This window comes from Lygodium microphyllum, chromosome 4 (assembly GCF_053477565.2).
Source record: "Lygodium microphyllum isolate KBCC chromosome 4, Lygodium_microphyllum_v1.1.10, whole genome shotgun sequence".
NCBI lineage: Eukaryota > Viridiplantae > Streptophyta > Polypodiopsida > Schizaeales > Lygodiaceae > Lygodium > Lygodium microphyllum.
In genome coordinates this window covers 14,187,684-14,208,334 of record NC_141138.1, presented here as the reverse complement: position 1 = coordinate 14,208,334, position 20,651 = coordinate 14,187,684, and the positions used below count along the sequence as shown (strand labels likewise).

Below are 20,651 nucleotides of genomic sequence, written 5' to 3'. Positions count from 1 at the left end.
CTCAATGATGGCTTTAATTTGTCTGTGGTGTGGATGTCTAGGCCTTCGTCCGGGTGGACGTGGGTGCCTAGACCGGCTAAGTGCCACTGCTCTATCCAAAGGGACACCTACGGAAGATGAGGTCCAATGATGATGTACTCCTGTAGGCTGTGTGACAGTAGTAGTGGTATCTGCCATACTCTGTCGTGTATCCATGAAAAAGTCAGTGACTGCTCTCTGTCTATGTGAGCCGAGCTGTGGGGGCCTCCTACTCCGTAGAATTGTTGCTCTGCGCCTCTGGAGCTCCAAGAGGAAAAATCCCAAGCATCTCTGATCCTCATACTGCATGATCCGTCTCAGGGGTCCAAAACCCTCTCGAAACAGACAGTGGTATCTACCTCGTATGTCGTAATATACAGTGCACCGGCAGAGAGAGAGAGAGAGAGAGAGAGAGAGAGAGAGAGAGAGAGAGAGAGAGAGAGAGAGATTCATGTGTGGGGGAGATGCACCACCCGTACTTGCCCACTACCCCTCCTAGGCTACTCAAGTTCCCCCTGTTGCAGTTTGTGAAATGGGTCCACTTTACATCTTTAGTCTTGACTCTACAACACTTTACTCTTTATGTTTTGGCTTCAAATATTCAAAAACGACTCTACATCTTTAGTCTTCATTTTTTAGCTTCAAATATTCAAAAACGACTCTACAACACTAGCTGTCAATAACTATTTATTTATCTTAGTGTACTAGAATATATTAGCTAGATTATTTCTACTATATTAGATGTATATATTAAATATGCATAGCATAACAATTACTTAAATTAAAGCTAATTACTCAACTACAACAGTAAGTATAATATCAAATAACCATGAATAGACACTAATTACTTAACTACAAATAATAAAATTATTATATTGAATAATCATGATTAGATACTTAATATTATATTTATTAGGTATGTTATTTTTATTATATTGCATGTATATATTATTAGATGTGCATAGTATAATTATAATATCATAATATTGAATAACCATGATTAGACATTTAATATTATATTAACTATGTTATTTATGTTATGTTGCATGTACATATTATAAGATTTGATAAGTTCATTGTTTTCCAATTATGGGGGGTTGTCATTTCCTTGTTTTTTTAGAAGTTTTGCAATGTTCTTTGCTTTTCTTTATTTTTCTTTATTGTTCATTTTATAACAAAAAGAAAAAAAGGGTAGATTCTAACCTTGTGAAAGATAATTAGATTTGGCTAGATATTATTGATAAGAGTCTCTTGCAAACATAAAACCAAAAAGTTGCTTGATTAAAGATTGAGAGATAGTGGCTTTGACATAAGAGTATCACAATAACACAAAAAGTACGTGTGAACATACTATACAAGTAGCATGTCGAAGAGCTTGCATAGGTCTCTTCATTGTGTTGTAATTATGGGAAAAGGTGCCATTCTCCCGTAAGCTCTTTCTTTTTCTCTTTACTTTTCTTTATTGTTTTGTATCCGAAATATAGGCTGTAGTAAGAAACATAAATTTGTAAGAAGATTCTAGCAGGATAGTAACCGAATTAACTAAACTATAAATGCATACATAAGTTTCTTTGAAACCTTGCTCCTAACCTATTTAAATATGTTAAGTGTAACAGACTTTAACCTATTTAAATATATGTGTATATTATTCCTGTTATAACTACATGCATCTAATATGACTACGGTAGTATTGCTATTATATTACACATACTTTATTAGATGTGTGCATAGCAGAACTATGTTAGTGTATGTACTATATGGAGACGATGTTAGCTTATACGTACATATTAGCTTATAGGCACACTAATCCCCTCTCACAATCGGTTCAATGTCCAACAATCAATTCTTGATTTTGTATGCTTACAAGAACTCAAAGCGACTGGTGAAAATCTTAATAATTTAAAAAAAATACATCAAGATTACAATCGGTGTGCCACCAACCACAGCCCTAGAGGGGGTGGGGCAGTTACTGGGTACAATAAGAATTTGGTCAGTCTGGTAACTAAAACATCAATAGATCTAAACAATAGGTGGGTAGCAGTCCATCTTAAAGAAAAGGAAGAAATTGCAATAGTGTCAGTCTATGTTCCTTGTTCTGAGGTAGAAAGAGCCATGTTATGGAGGTCAATAATGCAGATTCCATGCCGTATAATTACTGTGGGAGATTTTAACATGGTTGAAGACATTACAGACGTACCAATTGAAAGATCGAGTTATCTTAGGTCAGGAGAAAGAAGCATGGTTGGATCTTTTAGTCTTCCATGGACATAGAGATCAGCTCAGACACTGGCTACACTTGGGCCAACAACCGAAAAGGCAATTACTTAATGAAGGCCAGGCTCAACAAGACCCATGTATCTTCAGGTTTGCTCTCCATTTTTCCTGTCACTGCCTTTCTCTCTACTAGTACAGGTGTGATTAAAGTAGGCTGGTTCCATATGGATCCCACTTTAATCAAGACAATAAAGTAAGGGATAAAGTCAATGACATATGGGGATCAACTTTTCTCAACTGTCTCTACTCACTAATGCAGTGAAAGAAACACAAACCTCGCCGAAACAAGCTAAAAAGGAAAGAATTTAGAAAGAAGAGGGAAAAAATATGCCCTTCTTACTAAACTAGAAACAAAACTTGACTTGGAAAGAGTACTACTACAGGAGGAAGTGTTGGAAATTAAAAGAAGTCTTAAGATGTTGAAAGAAGAAGAGACAGAAGCCATAAGAATGTATCTTAGAACTTGGTGGGCGGGGAAGATCAACAGGCCCACAAGAGAGATGTTCAACACCATAAAAAAGAAGAAAGAAAAAGATCTAGTTCCAATGCTAATGAAGAAGGATGGAACAATAATTGTCTCAAAGGAAGAGAATCTAGAAACAGCCCTAGTTCCACCCCCTCTTCCACCAACAGGCTCAAGATGTCATGACGACTAGAGAAAAAATAGCCAAACTAAGACCTAAAGTGGTCCCCCACACGCGAGCTCACATTCTTGACTCAGACATAACTGAAATAGAGCTCTTTGATACAATAGACAGCCTAGCCAATAGCAAAAGTCCAGGTCTAGATGGACTCCCAAATGAATTCTATAAAGAATTCAAAGACTGTCTTATCTCACTGCTAATGGTATGGAAGGAATTAGTTAAATATGGAGGCCTACTAGTGGATATCAACCAAGGAGTAATCAAACTGATCCACAAATTTAGGGATGGTAGAATTAATCTATCCAAGTGGCAGCCCATAACATGCCTATCTTCGGCCTACAAGGTGTTTGCAAAAATCTTGGCCAGAAGGCTAAGACCACATTTAGATGGATGGCTAAGAAAAGAGCGAAAGGGGTTTATCACCAGGGACATTTATCCTTGACGCCATTATCAGCCTTTGGGAAGGATTTGAATTTTGCTTAGAAAAAGAAACATGGCTTTATCTTCTTCAAATTTGATTTTGACAAGGCTTATGACAGATTAGATTGGTGCTTTGTCTTACAGTCCCTATAGGATATGGGACTAGGAAGAAGATTCATTAGGTTTCTCAGCACTCTATTTGGGAACACTAGTGTGAAAATTAAATTACCTAATAATCAAGACTTGGTACTAAATCTTTTTGCTAATGACCAAATCAACAAGGAATTCAATTTTAGGGGCATATGCTGACCATTCAAGAGAGGAAGAATGACAATGGTAAACCATGTAACAAGCTGAACAAGAGATGGCATCTAAATTTGAGGCCTACACCGAACCAAAAGTCTCTTGCCTGCTATGGCTTATTCTGATGAAGGCATTGTGGACATGCGCTAGAGCCAAGAAGCTGGGAATCGGCACATGCCTATGTCACTGCTGTCAGAAAGATGGAGACCATCCCTCACCTATTTCTCTCCTATCAGTATAATTCCAATGCTCTCAATATGTTGTAGAAAATGATAGCCCCCTTTCACCAGTCGACAATTACTTGGAAGGAACTCATCATTGGGAAAATTTATGGGCTGCACCCGATCATATGGAATTGGCTGGGAAGCCTATATTTGTGACAAATATGGTTGTCTCATAAGTGTTTGAGCAAGCTCATATAGACCTCGTACATGGTTTTAAAGCTGAATTTCTATTGTAGATTAAAATGGAGAGGAACTAGATAGCAAAAGAATGTGGCAAGCACCAACGCACTCAAAATAGAAAGGAGGAAAATCCAAAGGAAGGCCTGATCATTGAGCTGGATTTTTTTTTTTGGGTGCATGAATATGGAACAACGAGAAGCCATGTTCGAAAAGCCCACCTACAACACTCCTAATACTATGGAGAAGCATGCCAAGATGTGAAGGTTTTGATGTATCAAATGATTATGGGCCATGTGTTTAGAACTGTTAAGAAAAAGGATGGACTCGTGCTCAAAAATCCAAATTTGTAGCTGTTCCTTAATTTTTAATACAACTTTACGTTTAAACATCAGTCCTCTGCATCAACATCCTTATTGGTGGTTTTGCTACACTTGGGGATCCATTCTCGAAGGATGCTATTCTCCAACGCCCTTCCTCAGTCCAGTCCAGTCCAATGAGAGATGGTGACTATTCGATAGTTGTGCTCCTTGATCTCCTCTGCCGAACACACACAGCAATACGACCAGCACGTCATTATAATTAAACGACCAACCTACTTTATAGCTCTCGAACACGGCAACACCCCACAATACCTCAAACAGCAACATGGGCAATACGGCCTTGCGTGGCCAATGGCCATATCCAACACCACCAGCCTGCTTTACCACATCGCTTTTGCCCTTCATTTATACTCAACAGGGCACGACAAAACAACTGACACGGCTTTTCGTTTAGTTCATAGTTTTGATTTAAAAATGGCATGGCATTGGCTTTCCATTTCGTCTGTAATTTTGATTCACTCACTCAGAAAAATAGATCAACATCAAATTAAATAGGACCACCAACAAGACAGCAAATGCGCTCCCACTTGAACCTTGGACTGCGGGCTTTTTTCCAGGGCATACGAACGCTGCAGACAGGTGGGTCAGGAAGCAGATACGGGCAGAGGACCCGCCACTGTAGGAGTCTTCCTCGCCCTCACTCCCAACCCCGCATCCCGGCCCCACTCTACCCCTATCCGAAAGTCTACGTATGACTAAGCCCATGTGAATTCTCCCTGTACCTAGTCTAAGCCCCAGACAATGTAACTACTCTAAGTCTACTTATAACTAGTCTAAGGCCTAGACAATGGGCTGAGTCCCCTCAGTACAATTTCTACCCTTTTTCCCTGCAATACAATTAACGCTTTCAACGATTTAAAAAAAAGAAAAAGGAAAAAAATAAACGACAAAAAGACAGTTCTATAATATAGCTGCACGTGTAAAAACCCAGCATCAACATGGAGTAAAAAGGTCCAAATCATACAACGCTAAATGAATATCTCTAGTGACAAGTTTTTGTCTTTTAAGATTATACAAGGAGGAATTAGACAGATAATAGACAGACTATACAAATTTTTGTCTTTTAAGACTATACAAGGAGAGATTACATACATAATAGACAAGAGTATATAAGTTTTTGTCTTTCAAGACTATACAAAAGGAGATAAGAGCGCCAGATATAAGCTTAGTTTATCCGCTCCAACATACAGGCCTTATAACATAAAGCATCAGGGACTAAAATATGCATTATGCACCACAATATTCTGCATTGCTACCGAGTCAAGAAAGACTCAAATTGTACGGTTGGCTTGCACTATATACAGATTCCACCAAAGATGGCAAAAATTTGCAAGGCATTGGACAGCTTCACCGATAATACCGATATACTGGACTGTACATGCAGCTTTCTGCATATGATAACAAATTTTCGGGTTTTGGAAGTCTTGTTGCAAGGCCTGAGAAACGATGTACGGATAATCTGGTTAGCCAACCATAAATCGTGTCTTTGAACACTGAAGAAAAACACACACAAGCACACACAGGTAAAACCAAAAATCCTTAGATGGGGGATGCTTTGGGGGGGTGGAAAAGAGAGGCACGCACCAAGCTGGTATGCTTTTTCTGCAACTGTTGCTGCAATGTTGGCAGAAACCTTCCGGATAATTTTGAAAGGAGGGTAAATGAGTCCCTTTGCTAGATCATCCTCAGTTACTTGTGCAGCCAAAGCCTTAGCTATTGAAATTGTGTCACAACATACATTAGAGTTTCATATTGTCAGTGCCAAGTAGGATTCATTTATAGCCATCAGAGTTGGATCAAAGAGCCTTATATTTCCAATTCCAAGAGTCCAACATATGATATGTATCTTAGAGCCATCAATAAAAAATAAGATCTTACCTGCTGCCAACAGCATGTCATCATGCATACGTATAGCACCTGAAATTATCACCCCGTGTCCAATGCCTGGAAATATATAGGCATTGTTGGCCTTCATGATTGTGAAAGGGGTAAAAATTTGTTAGTCGTAAACTTTCAGATCGGCATCATCAGGTTAAAGCCAAATAAGACAATGGCAGCTGAAGCAAATACCAATCTGGTATCTTGAAGCTTACAATACCTGGCCTGGAATGTAGGTCTTCCCATTCAAAGTCACGGGATCAAAAGGGCTTCCACTAGCAAAGATAGCTCGTCCCTTCCAAAAGTATATTAATTTGTCAGAATTGTAACAAGCAGCTACAAATAATCAATGCAGTTAACACGTATACCACATGCTTTGGCATAACAACAATGCTTTTGCAAAATAAGGTGTGGCTAATTGTGTTACTCAAAAAAAAAAAAAAAAAAAACAATGAAGTACGAGTGCTCAATAGTCTAGTTGGAGCTGAATGCCAAAACAAATCCAGTATGTACAAGGCCTCTCAAGGAGGTCTAGGCAAAATAAGAGAGAGGAGCCATGGTGGGAGGTATCACACTGCCAAGGCTTGCCATCATATAACATGCAAAAATAGGCTATGGCAACTCCAGGTGTGAAGGGATAGCTGTTGAAACTCCTATCAATGCTATGAGTTTCCCTGAAGCTGTTCTCATCAACCTTAAAGGGAGAAGATGATGGATGACCAAGTCTCTGCTTAGAGTGGCACATATGCAATTTTGTAAGACTCTTGAGAAGCCCCCACACCTCTAGTCATGCACTGTGGGCACAAGTACCTCTTTGCTTTTGGGCAAGGCCTCCAGGCCGACCACTACACATGAACCAGCCTCGATAATGAAGATTGTGTCATACATCTTTGCCTCATAAAGTAAGTAGCATCCCTAATTTATTAACTGCCGGTAGAAAGGTGATGCACCCAAGGCTAGCCTCCATTAGATGGAGGATCCTGCAGACTCCTTGCTAAACCAGATACACCATTTCACAAGACCATAAACAATGTTTTGGGATTGCTGACAAACACTGCAGACCTCATGCTGCTGCATATAAGCCAATTAGCTACCTACTCTTAAACCCCCAGGAGGCACCAACCACAGGAAGTATGAGACTCTTGCAACCAAAGGCATCTTCAAAAAGTGCATCTGAAGGGGCTCATAATGTTGTGCTCTGCCAGTTTTGGCTGCAAGTGGGGGCCCATTCCATATCATCTTGGCCAAAATACATTTGCATATCCAAGCTGTAAAGACGAAGAAGCTCACTGTTGTGTACAAAATTGAAGAAGAAAACCAACCCCACTCTCCTAGGTCCCACTTCAACTCATCCAAGGCTCAATCCTCCGAAATCTATGATCATCACTCTAGGATGTCCAACTAGGTGAGGTATGGGTCCAGCTCCCAGAACTTTCCTCAGATCCTCCTCCAAGGGAGGTTGAGGAGTGGGATCCAGGAGAGTGAGTGTGGAGGGATCTGTTCCTTGATGGACCCTGTGATGTGCCCTTCTTTGGCTACACTACCAGGCTGGGGAGGAGTAGGGGTTCATAATGTTGTGCTCTGGTTCATTACTTTTAAGCTTGATGTAATATTTAATGTTATGATTAATGTTTTTGTTAAGTGTTGATACCACCCTTCAACTAATGTTAATGTTAATGATTAAATACTAATGTTACTTCATGGTATCAGGAAGACACAAAGTCTGTGTGTGATATGTAGAGGAGAGGGAATGTCATATGTTGGCAAATGAGAATCTAACATGTTAGGGGGAGAAAGAGAGAGACTTTGAAGCATGGGGAGAGAGAAGTAGAAGTTATTGTCGAAGAGAGGGAGTTAAGACATGGTGTTGCTGGTGGCAACATTGGCGCATCAACGTGTTGGCCGTGTCGTGGCCGGAGCATCAGCTAGATGATAGGTGCGCGAGCATTGGGCAGCTAGAGCATGACACCACAAAGCTGATGTAGCATAGCTTGTTAGGTAATGAGGGGCCTGGATGCAGAGTCAAAGCTGGTGGCCCAGGGCTGATTCCATAGACACATGGGGAATGTGTACAGAGGCACGTCATTATGATCTAGCAAAGGCTTGAGGAGACTTCAACTTGCATGTTTGAGCTTTCAGGAGCCACATTGGTTTTAGTATCAATAAAACTCCGACCCCAGGTCTAGAAATGCGTGCGGCGCATAGACTTACAAAGCATAGGGCAGAGCATAGACTTACAAAGTGAAGTAATACTATGACATGTTCTTGGATGGAAGACGTCCATTGCTGATAACTCCATCATGACAACTACATACAAAATAGTTGCATGTGCAACAAGAACCATAAAGATTAAAACTTTGGGTCTGCATCAGATTTGCAATCCTATTTCTCCAACCACACTGCCATAATCAAAAACAAAAAATTGCTTTATCTCTTGGACTTTGACACCATGCTCATGTTAGCATACGCACCTCTTGGATGGGCAGGCGGGCAGGCCAGGTAAGCAAGTACAGGCAGGGGAAAACACCAGCACAGGCAGCAAGGCAGTCATGGGCAACACACACCTCATGGGCTGGACCCCTTTGCCCAAGGCAGAGAGGGCTACAATAAGTTGGGCAGGTTTGTCGGATAAACCTACCACATAGCAGAAGGCCAGGCCTGCCACTGTCGGCACGCCCCAATCAGCCATTTTGGGGCAGGTGAATTGCATGCTCTCTCCCCCATTTCCCTGGACTATTTAGACCCATGGTCAAGCTTCCCCTCATTCATCATTGTCAGTAGAGTGGTCTTCCAGTTGTGATACATGCACAGCCTTGTACTCAGCATTTTGTTCCTTATCCATCATTTCAGCGTTCTCTTCTCTGAACAAGTTTGCATCTATGTGGGATAACATCAATCACCTGGAGATTTTGAATGCTGGTAAGGTGATCACTTTTGAAGAAACAGTGGTGAAGAAAGGGTAAAGACAAGAAGAAGAGGGACAACAAGTCAAAAAAGAAAGACAAGACATGTAGAAGAAACAAGCTCATGCCGTCGCGTATGCTGCTGCTGCTCCGCCCGCCATCGTTCCTGCCCTCCCCTCCCTCCGCCTACTGCTTGTGGTCCCCCGCCTCTGCCCCGTCTACTCCCCCACTCTCTCCCCCGCACTGACTGGCCGCCGCCTTCCCCCCCGCCTCTGCTCCGTCTACTCCCCTGCCTCTGCCCCGTCTACTCCCCCACTTCCTCCCCCGCGCTGACTGCCCGCCGCCTCCTCCCTCACCTCTACTCCGTCTACTCCCCCCCACCAACTCCCCCTCCTTGGGGAGCTCACTCCCACCCAGGCCCAACGGGTAGGAAAGGTACTCTCGGGCAGCTCGCACACCTACTGGGAGCACGCCATAGGTGCCCACTGCAGGATGGAAGCGTATGCACCTCTATTGGCCCGAGTCTCACCGCCTGTGTACGAGATCACGAGACGATAGTGGCAGGGAGGGTTCTATGGATCAGATTGGATATTGGGGACTCATGCCTTGGAGTCCTCAATGTCTATGCCCCTACAGAGGTTAGGGCATGCAGCAAGTTCTGGGTGGAGATCGCAGATGGACTCCTAGAGGTGGACTCCTGGATCGTTGGAGGAGACTTCAACAACCTGGAAGCTTTGGAGGACTAGCAGGGCAGAGGCAGAAACTACCATGGCATGGTTGGGGAGGAGCAAGAGGCATGGGAGGTCTTTCTACTGGTAGTAGGAGCACGAGATGCCTGGAGAGACCCTGCCTTCCATAGGAGGGAGAGGTCGCTAGACTTCTCTTGGGGATACAGGCGGCTACGTAGAGTGTTGCTGGAGCGGTTCGACAGGTTTTATGTGGGAGAATGGGGTGGCTCTTGTGGAGGCCAGATTGGGCAGTTGGCAGTTGGGGCAATTGGCAGGCACCTTGTTGTTCATTGCCCGGTTCTTCTGACACTAGATCCCCCAGCCTCTGTCCTAGACACAAGAGCCTGTCGAATCCGTGACTCGATCTATAGGAGGGAGGAGGTGACGAGACAGATAGAGCAGGTTTGGACCAAGGAGTGGGGCAGGAGAGACCGGATCACAGAGGAGGTTGTAGAGGCCCTAGCCGAGTCGAGCAGAATTTGCCAAGAGGCAGCCATACAGAGCAGGCAGCAGAGCTGGGAGGAGGAGAGAGCACTCCGGTAGGACCTTGCAGCCACGGAGAGATTATTACAGGAGGTACCAGGGGATCCCACCCTCCACGCATAGGACGTGCGTGCACGAGCAGCCATTGATGGCCTAGAGGACAAGCGCTCAGAGTTCTCTTTCTGCACCTCAGCAGCTTTCTGGGCGCGGAAGGGAGATACGATGTGCAGGGAGTTTTTCCAGGTGCACCAGCCTCGCTCCTCAAGAGAGCAGATACACAACCTTCGAGATCAGTATGGGAGGAGTTGTTCTAGCCCAGATGAGGTGATGGAGATTGCCATCGACTATTACAGTTGCCTGTTCCATTAGGAGACAGCCTCAACTAGAGGACAGTGATATAGATAGCAGGTTTGGGATCAAATCCCGTCTCTCGTCTTAGAGGAGATGGGACACTCCCTCTAGCCCCCTTCATAGAGAAGGACCTAGAGGAGGCTTTCCATACACAGGACGGGCAGATTTGCCTGGGAGAGGATGGCCTCTCGAAGGCCTTCTTCACTACCTACTGGGAAGTGGTGAAGCACCCCCTACTGATGGCTTTCCACGAGATCTTCACTTCAGGACAGATGCCAGGGAGTCTTTCGGCAAGCCTTATCAGTCTTCTCCCGAACCGGTTGGAGCTTTCCCAATGGAGATCTTCACTTCAGGACAGATGCCAGGGAGTCTTTCGGTAGGCCTTATCAGTCTTCTCCCGAACTGGTTGAAGCACCCCCTACTGATGGCTTTCCACGAGATCTTCACTTCAGGACAGATGCCAGGGAGTCTTTTGGCAGGCCTTATCAGTCTTCTCCCGAACCAGTTGGAGCTTTTCCAGTGGAGACCAATCACACTTTTGTCAGTGGCCTATAAGGCACTGGAAAAGATGATTGGTAGGTGAATACGCTCCGTGCTTCCAGACATCGTCCATGACACATAGACAGGCTTTGTCCAGGATAGGAGTATCCTGGACAATGCATTCACCTTCTTTGAGGCGACAGAGTGGACTCACCACAGTGGGCAAAGACTAGCCGTACTACTCTTGGATTTTGAGAAAGCTTATGACAAGGTGGACTGGGACTTCCTAGAGGGTACCATGGTGAGGTTGGGTTTCCCTCAGGCTTGGATTCGTGGGGTCTCAGCACTTTATAGATTGGCCACCAATAGGGTTCTCATAGGTGGTAGGCATGGGGAGGAGTTTTGGCTAGAGAGATCGGAACGACACGGCTGCCCCTTGGCCCCGTACCTATTCCTACTCTTTGCAGAGGCCATGTCCCATTTCCTCAAGTCACGTGTGAGCGGACTACGCGGCCTCCGACTTCCAGTGAGAGAGGAAACTGAGTTGTTAGACTCAGAGTATGCAGATGACACAACACTCTACATAGAGGACGATGAGCTGATGCTGGAGAGAGTGAGGATGGCTCTTGAGGTGTTCTGTCTTGTTGCGGGAGCGAAAATCAACTGGTGAAAGTCGGTTGGTTTCATCATAGACCCGAACTGTAGCACACGGAGTGGAGCGTCCACCTGGGATTTAGATGGGTGAGCAGAGGGCAGATCCTCCGGTACCTAGGGTTCCAGGTGGGACTCAACATCATGCCCGCCCAGCAATTTCTTCCTGTCCTTGATTCTATTCGGAGGAAGCTGACCTACTAGAGCATGGCGCGTCTCTCACTAGCCGGCTGAGCCTTGGTGGTTAACTAGGTCCTCTTAGCGATGGCGTGGTATATCGCCTCGTGTTGGTGCTTCTCCTCATCTTGCGTAGTGTAGCTTCGCTGCCTAGTGCAGAACTTCCTTTGGTCAGGGTCAGATGGCTCCAGGGATTCCAGGGCCAAGGTGGCGTGGGCGACCATCATATGGCATCGGTCAAAGGGAGGGCTTGGGATCATAGACCCAGAGTATTAGAGTATGCTCCTCTTGGGCAAGCTAGTTGTTCGTAGCCTCACACCAGGTGGGCAAACCTAGAAGGTTTTACTATAGGAGGGTGTTTAGGATTGTAGACCGAGGTTTGGCAGTGAGTGGAGGCCGTCCCTGAGATGGATCTTCACGTCAGCCCAGATCATCCCCCCCCCCAGATCACCTTTCCTATGCAGCTTACTCCGCGTGTGGCAGGGCTTACGTAAGGCCCTAATGCAGAGCCCCCTAGGATGCTAGGAGGAGATAGACCGTCAGCCGGTGATCTAGAATCCCCAGGTCAAAGATCGGGATGGGGCACAGATTGGCGAGTGCCCCCACATCCAGTGGGCTGGTTGGGAGGCTGGCTCGGCTCGTACCATCAGAACATGGCAGGAGGTGTAGAGGATGGAAGACGAGGAGGTGCTGCAGCGAGTATTAGGCTGCCAGAGAGGAGTGGAGTTGAGGAGAAGGGAGATAGACACAGCAATACCTCTAGAGTGTCTTGCTCCCCCCATATGAGAGTCGATAGAGCCCGGGGAGGTTTGGACCGCTAGGTTTTTACTAGTAGGCATCTCCCTATAGGTGGCAGGTAGAGTGGGCGGTGCCCCCGCAAGGGACTTTCTTCACCGTTCAGGAGGGGGAGGCGTCTAGCCCTTGATAGAGGGTAGCAGGATGAGGGGATAGCTGCCCTGTCGTGGAGGAGGATCCGGGTGGTGGGCCTTCAAGGGAAGGCACGGCGATTGGACACCTATGTTTTCCGGAAGGAGCTCAGGGAGTGGCGCCTTTGGATTTGGGAGGGCATACCACTTGATGAGTTGGAGTGGGATCCAGGAGAGTGGCTATGGCCGGCCACTGCAGTCGCCAAGAAGCCACTGCAGTTCATGGAGTACACTGCCCGGATTGGTAGACACGTACTGATGCAGGAGGATATGGATTGGACGCCGTCACATAGCAGGCACTGGGCGGAGCACAACATTACAGAGCTATTCCGACGGACCTTCTGGCGCCGCCTATGGGATAGTTGGAGGCTGAGGAGGGTATCGTATTTCTTATGATGGCTGGTGGCACATGGAGGCTTGGCGGTGGGAAGTTGGCTTGCCCAGATGTAGGAGGGAGGTTGTAAGCGCTGCACACAGCAGCCCTTGGAAACCCCAAAGCACTGCCTGTGGTCTTGCGAGGTGATGCAACTCGTATGGAGAGAAGCATGCCGGATCCTTCGCCATATAGCACCCAACCTTGGATGTATCTCATGGGGAGCTTTCTACTGGTAGGCAGTTAGCCAAGGCCGCCACCTTCTATATGAGGCCGGGATGCACCAGGTACTCGAGCCCACAATAGACCGCTCTGAGGTTTGGGAGATCATAGGGAGTCTTACTGGATGGCATATCTAGAAAGCGCGGTGTCAAGAGGCTTTCGGCGGAGAGAGACTTTCAGTACAGGCGACCTTAGCAGAGCTCTGGACCTCCATCATCCACTCCCTCTACGGCCGTTGGGAGCAGGTGCACGGCGAGTCCAGGGCTCATCGGGAGCTCCGTTGTCACTTCATGCGTACTTGGGGTGGCCAGGACCTGTTTTTCGTGATGCAAACATGTAGCCCTAGATGGGATACACTCCCCCTCCATGGCTTCTTGCCCCCAGTCTGCGCCTTGAGAGGCTTGTATACATGATGTATTTGTGACTTTGCATCAGCTCTAGCTAGTCTATTGACCGTGAGCACTCTATTGTAATGAGTTTTTTTTAGTAATATAATCAGCCACATTTTACTTGCAAAAAAAAAGAAAAGAAAGGAGAAAAACAACTTGCAACATATGTGGTGGCAAGTCTAAACATTGGAAGAAGGACTGTGGATTGAAGGACAAGCAAGAAGACAAGACGGGGAAAAAAAGAAAGGATTCCGGGTCATTAGGAGTAGTTGTTGCTCCCTCTTCATCAGCCTTGGTTCATCTAGAAGTGATTGAGACACCTACATTTGAAGCAGCATTGATGGCCCCCAAGGCTTGTGAATGGATTGTTGATACTCAGCTTTCTACCACATGACCCTGTCCAAGGAAGCTATTGCCCACTTTCATTCGATACAAGGGTATATTCTTATTGGAGAGGGTTCTCCAATTCTAATCCAAGACATTGATGAGATGTAGATTATTCCCATTGGATATGGTGGTGTTCATTCATTGGAGATCTTATATGCCCCTAGTCTTGGCTACCATTTACTCTTAGTGAGCAAGATATATGCACTTGGCCTTATTATGGAATTCGATGCTTTATCCTTCTAGATTCTAGATGGATGGACTAGATAGGTGGTGTGTTAAGGGGAGGAGAATAACAGTGTCTACAAGCTTCGGAATGAAGAAGCTGTTACTTCTTATCTTCTTTCTTATGCTTGGCTCCATCACCTCAACTATGAGTACCTTCAAAAGGCAACTCGTGATCAACTAGCTTGTGACTTACTAGATGTTGGGGTGGACCATTCGCCATGTGTGTTCTACATCAAGGGCAAGAAACAACGTGATGCTATTCTCAACAAAGCTTCTTGTCGTGGGCTATGGCCCCCTTGGAGCTTGCAGCCACTGATTTGTATGGACCAATGCGAATAGAGTCCCTTAAGGAGAATATCTATTTCATGTTGATTGTTAGATGATTTTAGACCGATGAACTGGGCTTATTTTTTGCAAGATAAGTCACTAACCTTGTCCCATGTAGAGGAAAGGACTCACCAAGAGTCCACAAACACCAAAAACCTGTAGGAGAACGTTGTCTTGGAGGGAAAAAACAAGACTGTGACTAAGATGGTGAGGACTATTCTAGTGTATCAATAGATACCTGAGCTAAAAATACCTTGGCATCTTTAAAACAGCCCCAAAACATGCTTGATTAACGAATTAAGCCTCTTTATTAAAAAGAAATGCCTTGCTATGGAGAGTGTGCATCCCATAAGCACAAATGCTATTGGGAGGACCCAAACTTTCTATAAATAGGCATACTCCACTCCATCCAGCCTCAATCTTGTTTATGTAGCTGGCAAGTGCCTTCTCATTGTTAGCCACACCCCATTCACAAAGGATATCTTAGCCGAAGCTATCCACCATTGCTTTCTACCATTTGGCAATGCCGTCCAGCCCCCTGTTGCTGTTTACGGAGGATTCTCAGCCTTTTTAGCACCTACATCAGCTGGCAACGGCTGTAAGAGACTGTCCCAGCCTGCACTTACTACTCACCGGTCTCCAGATGCTGCAGACCGGCCTGCACAGCTACCACCTGGCCTGCTGGCATCAACAGGCAATTGCATTTGCACCAGACTGCTGCTGCACACCCTCAGTCAACTCCAGCAAATCTGCATTTTGCTATTCAGCCCTTACATAGAGCTGCCACATCATCAGCCTCATTTGCATTTGCAAATTCTGCACTCTACTGCTGATCTGTCCTCACTCGTCCCACCTACACATGCTGCGTTTGCTGCCAGACACGTTTGGAGGCTATCTACTAGGTCTCAAGATCTCTCAAAGTACAAAACTCTTCCACTCATACTCTCTCCCCCAGTCCTCCAAACATGGGAGTTTGGGGGTCAATTTTCACCTTGCATGGTGTGTTTGCTACATTGAGCATTGAGCATTGTATCTATTCATTTATTATTCAATTTCATTATCTTTTCTGTTTGCTGTCTTTGCATTAACCCTAACCTTTTTTCTTTTCAAGAAAAGTCTATTAATAACACCTTGGCAAATGACCTGAGGTAAAATACAAAGTACAAGGAACTCTATGAGGAGTAACTGAGTACATCACAAATACAATGGTTGTGTAAACAACCAATTCGGTGGACTGTAATGTCAAACCTTACGAGGGATAGTGTGGAAGAAAGTGCATGATCCCATGTCTGCAGAAAAGCCTCTCTTCTCTTACTCATCCTCTCAAAGCTACCCTACATCCTCTCCCATCTCCCGTGGAGAGTGTGAATCAGATCCTTGATAGAGTCTCCATTGTGGATACATCTAGGAGATCAATAGTGTGGCTGCACCTCACAGTCCAAATATAGTAGGATATGATACTGGCAATCAACTCCTGTCTATGGCCACAGTGTCCCTAGGTCCACTATGTCTATTAGTAATCTGGAGTGGGAATCCTGCTCAAATGCTATCCAATGATGAGAAAAGTGTAGCTCCCCTAAACATCCTCATAGCCACATGTTGGGCCTCTATCTATGACCCGTGCTACAACCCCCCAGGTAGCCACCATGGTCTTTGCTATGCCGTGAAATACCATCCTCAGGGATCTTCTCCAAACCTCATGGGATCTAGGGTAGTCCCATAGGCAATGTCTCAATGTCTCCATTGGATAGCCGCATCTATTGGAGCCTGCTGGATCAAGACTGAGTGAGCTGAGGGTGAGAGTGTTAGATTTTGCGCAGAGAGCAGTAGAAACAAAGTAAGTCACATGGGAGTAAGCACGACACAATGGGTATATGGTACAATAACGAATGTACCACTTTTTAGGTTTAGATAGTATATAAAGTACAAGAGTATAAGGGTGTGTTCACACTTGAACACTGAAGAAAGACACAATTTGCCTTTATTCCCAACAACCTCCCACCTAAAGACAACATGCCTGAAGGAAGAGAAAAGAATCAGCTAAGTCTATGTATATACAAAGCTGAAATACACATATACATACTATCCAACCCCCATCACCTGGCGGCAATTAGCAAACCGCTTTGCTGGAAGACCCTTCGTGAGAAGGTCTGCAGGGTTATCATTTGTATGAACCTTGACAAGCTCAATGCTCTTGCCGTCAAGTACATCCCTGATAAAGTGATACTTCACCTGTATGTGCTTTGTCTTTGGGTGAAAGACAAGATTCTATGCTAGCATGATAGCACTCTAACAGTCACAGTGGAGGATAGGAGTCTCCGTAATACCAAGCTCCCTCGCAAGACGTGAGAGCCATAAAGCCTCTTTGCAAGCCTCAGTTTGGTAGCCACATACTCTGCCTTTGTAGTAGACAATGCAACACACTTTTGCAGCCTAGAGGATGGCTAGCATAGTCTGCATTTGGTGGAAGAAAGAAAAAACCAGCAAGAAAACGTTTTGGCCTCCATCTCTCTTCTTGTGTTCTTGAGTGAGCTCTCTCTTGTGTGTACAGTGTGTGTTTTGTGCAACAACTCAAGCAAGTCCCCCACCACGCGAATCTTGACATATCCTCCATCCACAATTGAAATTGCTAGGGCCCTATTGTGGGACCCACAGAAACCTTATATTCATATTACATAAAAGGGTTGTTATAAAAAGAACGCTCTCCATACAGGCGACAATATCTACTAACCACTCCCACCACAAATACAATGTCACGACGTATAGCAACCATAGCCCAAGGCCGCTTGCCCTATGCCCCTCCCGCTCGCCCTGGGCCCGCTTGCGCTCCGCCCTTTCTCCCCCCCTGCACGCCTACCTGCTGCCTGCGTTCCGCCTTCCCCTCCCTCCCTCCCCACGCCCGTTGCTGAGCACCACCCCTCACCAGCCCCCTTGCTAAGCACCCCCCCTGATCCGCACCTGTTTTAGTGGATCCTCCCCAGACCCACCCCGCCTCGTCCTGCAAGAGGTGATGAGCCACACACACCCACTTCCTCCTTGCACCAGCAATTTCCCCCCTCCCACACAATCACCAGCTCATTTGCCCCTGTTGCCCACCACACTTTCTCGAGTCATGCACAGTTGTTGCCACATAAGTTCTTCCACAGTGGCCCATGGTCCTGCCTGAGAGTTGCGGAGCATGGATAGTTCCCACTACCTCTAGAGGTGGGGATCTTCGTGGTTCGTAAGTCAAGGAGGGGCAAGGTCCATCTACTAGAACCACTGGATGGACCAAACTACGCTTTTTTCCTTCAGTCCTCTCACTCAGGGGATTGGATGACGACACAGGTAGAGGAGTTGAAGAGTCAGGCGAAGGACCACATCTCCCAGTGGATGGGAGGAGAAGGACTAGCACTGTTTGCACAGCACTGGCCTGGTTGCATGATGGACATTAACTAGTGGGCTGGTGCCAAGGTACCACACTTGAGCATTATCCTTTGAGCCCCCCCCACAGTGGAGAGCTCCAAGGATTGTGATCGAGTGGCCCTTGGCACTGGCGGCCCGCTTCTACCAGTGTACAGAGTCACACCTCTCAGCATGGCTGATACACGCAGTGATAGTACCACCTGGAGCATCTATCACCCCTATGGTCCGGCCAAGGGCCACCATGGGGAATTGGTGTTCGCCGTCCGCACCTTTGGCAAAGCGTACTTGCATGCCCCATAGTTCTTCCTCCTCATCAGCAACTTCCACACCGAACAGATGCCTGTTTGGTCAGTTGCAAGTTTCTCCATGAGCTTACATCTTGCATCCTAGAATGTGAACAGTCTCTACTACAATGGGACACGTGGTTCTCGGAAGTTGATTGTTTGGTAGGAGCTACAGCCTGCCCTTGCCAGACGGATCAACATCTTACTCCTACAGGAGCACAAGCTCACTCCCACCCAGGCCCAGCGGGCACGAAAGGTGCTTCCGGGCAGCTCGCACACCTACTGGGAGCACGCCATAGGTGCCCACAGTAGGAGTGCAGGTGTGTGCACCTCTATTGGCCCGAGTCTCACCACGCATGTACAAGACCACGGGACTGTAGTGGCAGGGAGGGTTCTATGGACTAGATTGGATATTGGGGACTCGTGCCTTGGAGTCCTCAATGTCTATTCCCCTACGGAGGTAAGGGCACGCAGCAGGTTCTAGGTGGAGATCGCAGAGTATGACATTAATGTGACATTAAAAGTAATATTTAATGTCACGTTAAGGTCACAAATATGGAATGTGACATTAAAGTGACATTTAATGTGACATTAAGGTAAATCTAGGGGAACATGCACGAGAATGACCGTCCGGGCTCTTGGGCGCCCGAACGGGGTTAAGGGAAGCCTAGAGAGTAAGAGAGTCCAAGAATAGTAGGACTCACCAATAGTGGACGGCTGGCAGAGGAAATGAGGAGAAAGGTGCCAGCACTTATCTAGGCGTGGTTGGGAGGAGAAGAATCACTCGTGCTCAGGATTTTTATCGTTTTCTCTCTGTCTTTCCCGAAGCCATCTTTCATTACCACAGGATTTTTATCGTTTTCTCTCTGTCTTTCCCGAAGCCATCTTTCATTGGTATCAGAGCCGTGAGGATTCCTGGAGATCTTCATCGAAAGGGCAGCGATGGACCTGTAAAGCCAAAAGTGCCTGCGATCTATTCAGTCGACAGTCGACGGGCAGCGACGGACCCGTAAAGCTGTTGGTCAAACGTCGAGTGCCCCGCCATTTATTTTATCGCCAGTCGACGGACCGTGAACTGTTAGTCAAACGCTACGTGACACGTCACAAAAAACTTAATGTGACGTGTAAAATTGGTCACGTAACGTATCAAAGGGCAGCCAGTTTTTCACGCCTGTTTGAAAAATGCGTAAGCTGATCGTGAGCCATCGAATCTTGCCCACGCCTGTCTGTGAATGCTCCTCCATGAACACACCAACAAGACACGCATTCTTCTCCTTTTCACGGGCTGAAGTTGAAGTTCTTTTCTGATACGTGTTGGATCAGTCGACTGCGTGTTTGGACTACTACTTTTCAGCCTCGACTGTATTTATATTACAAGTACAGGTTCAGCAGAAAGTAAATTTAGGAAAAGGACATTGATGGTCTACGTGATTATTAAAGAAGGGAGCTGAATACTAGTCGTTCTGCAAAGAAGCTCCATTTTCGGCCTGACCGACTTTGTCCGGGAAGATAAAATCTGTTTCTTACTCTTCGAGTTTCTTTCCAAATCAGCAGCTACTGCCTGCCATTAAAATCAGGGAAGTACTTTACTTTGTATGCAAATTTCTTATCTTTGCTTTCCAATTCCAGTGTATTAATGGCAGAAAGAGGGAAAGAGAAAATAATGGAAGGTTCTAGTTTTGGGGACCACCCTATGGTAGATCCCCAAGAACCAGAAATGCAAGAAGAACAGTGGGAAGAATTTTTTGCTACACGAGAGCAATTTGATGATCTTACTGCTTGTGTGCAAGCTCAGGGGGTTCAAATGGAATTTTTAACTCAAACACTCACACTGAAATAAAATCTCAATTAACTTTATTATTGGAAAGAGATAAAAATAAGATAGAAATCTCAGATGTCCCATCTTCATCGAAAGATTTAGATGTGACTATGCGAGATCCTAAGGAACCCCAACCTTACCATAAATTGAGGGATAATCCAGTTCTAAAGGATATTAAACCACCTCAATTTTACGGGGAG

General features: G+C 45.8%; 1 protein-coding gene across 4 annotated transcripts in view; it reads right to left on the bottom strand.

The window, feature by feature from the left end:
* Nucleotides 1–1,334: 1,334 nt before the first annotated feature.
* Nucleotides 1,335–20,651, bottom strand: part of LOC148036812 (NADP-dependent malic enzyme-like) — a 214,256-nt gene continuing 194,939 nt past the window's right edge. For 2 of the 4 annotated variants that reach the window (XM_087675708.1, XM_087675710.1), the window contains 4 exons: nucleotides 6,542–6,616; nucleotides 6,322–6,412; nucleotides 6,028–6,156; nucleotides 5,398–5,879 (listed from right to left, as the gene is read on the bottom strand). In XM_087675708.1, coding sequence (XP_087531834.1) covers nucleotides 5,791–5,879; nucleotides 6,028–6,156; nucleotides 6,322–6,412; nucleotides 6,542–6,616 — 384 coding nt within the window. In that variant the 3' untranslated portion in view covers nucleotides 5,398–5,790. Of the gene's footprint in view, nucleotides 1,504–5,394; nucleotides 5,880–6,027; nucleotides 6,157–6,321; nucleotides 6,413–6,541; nucleotides 6,617–20,651 lie in introns of those variants that run through there. The other 2 variants (XM_087675709.1, XM_087675707.1) reach the window with 2 other exon arrangements.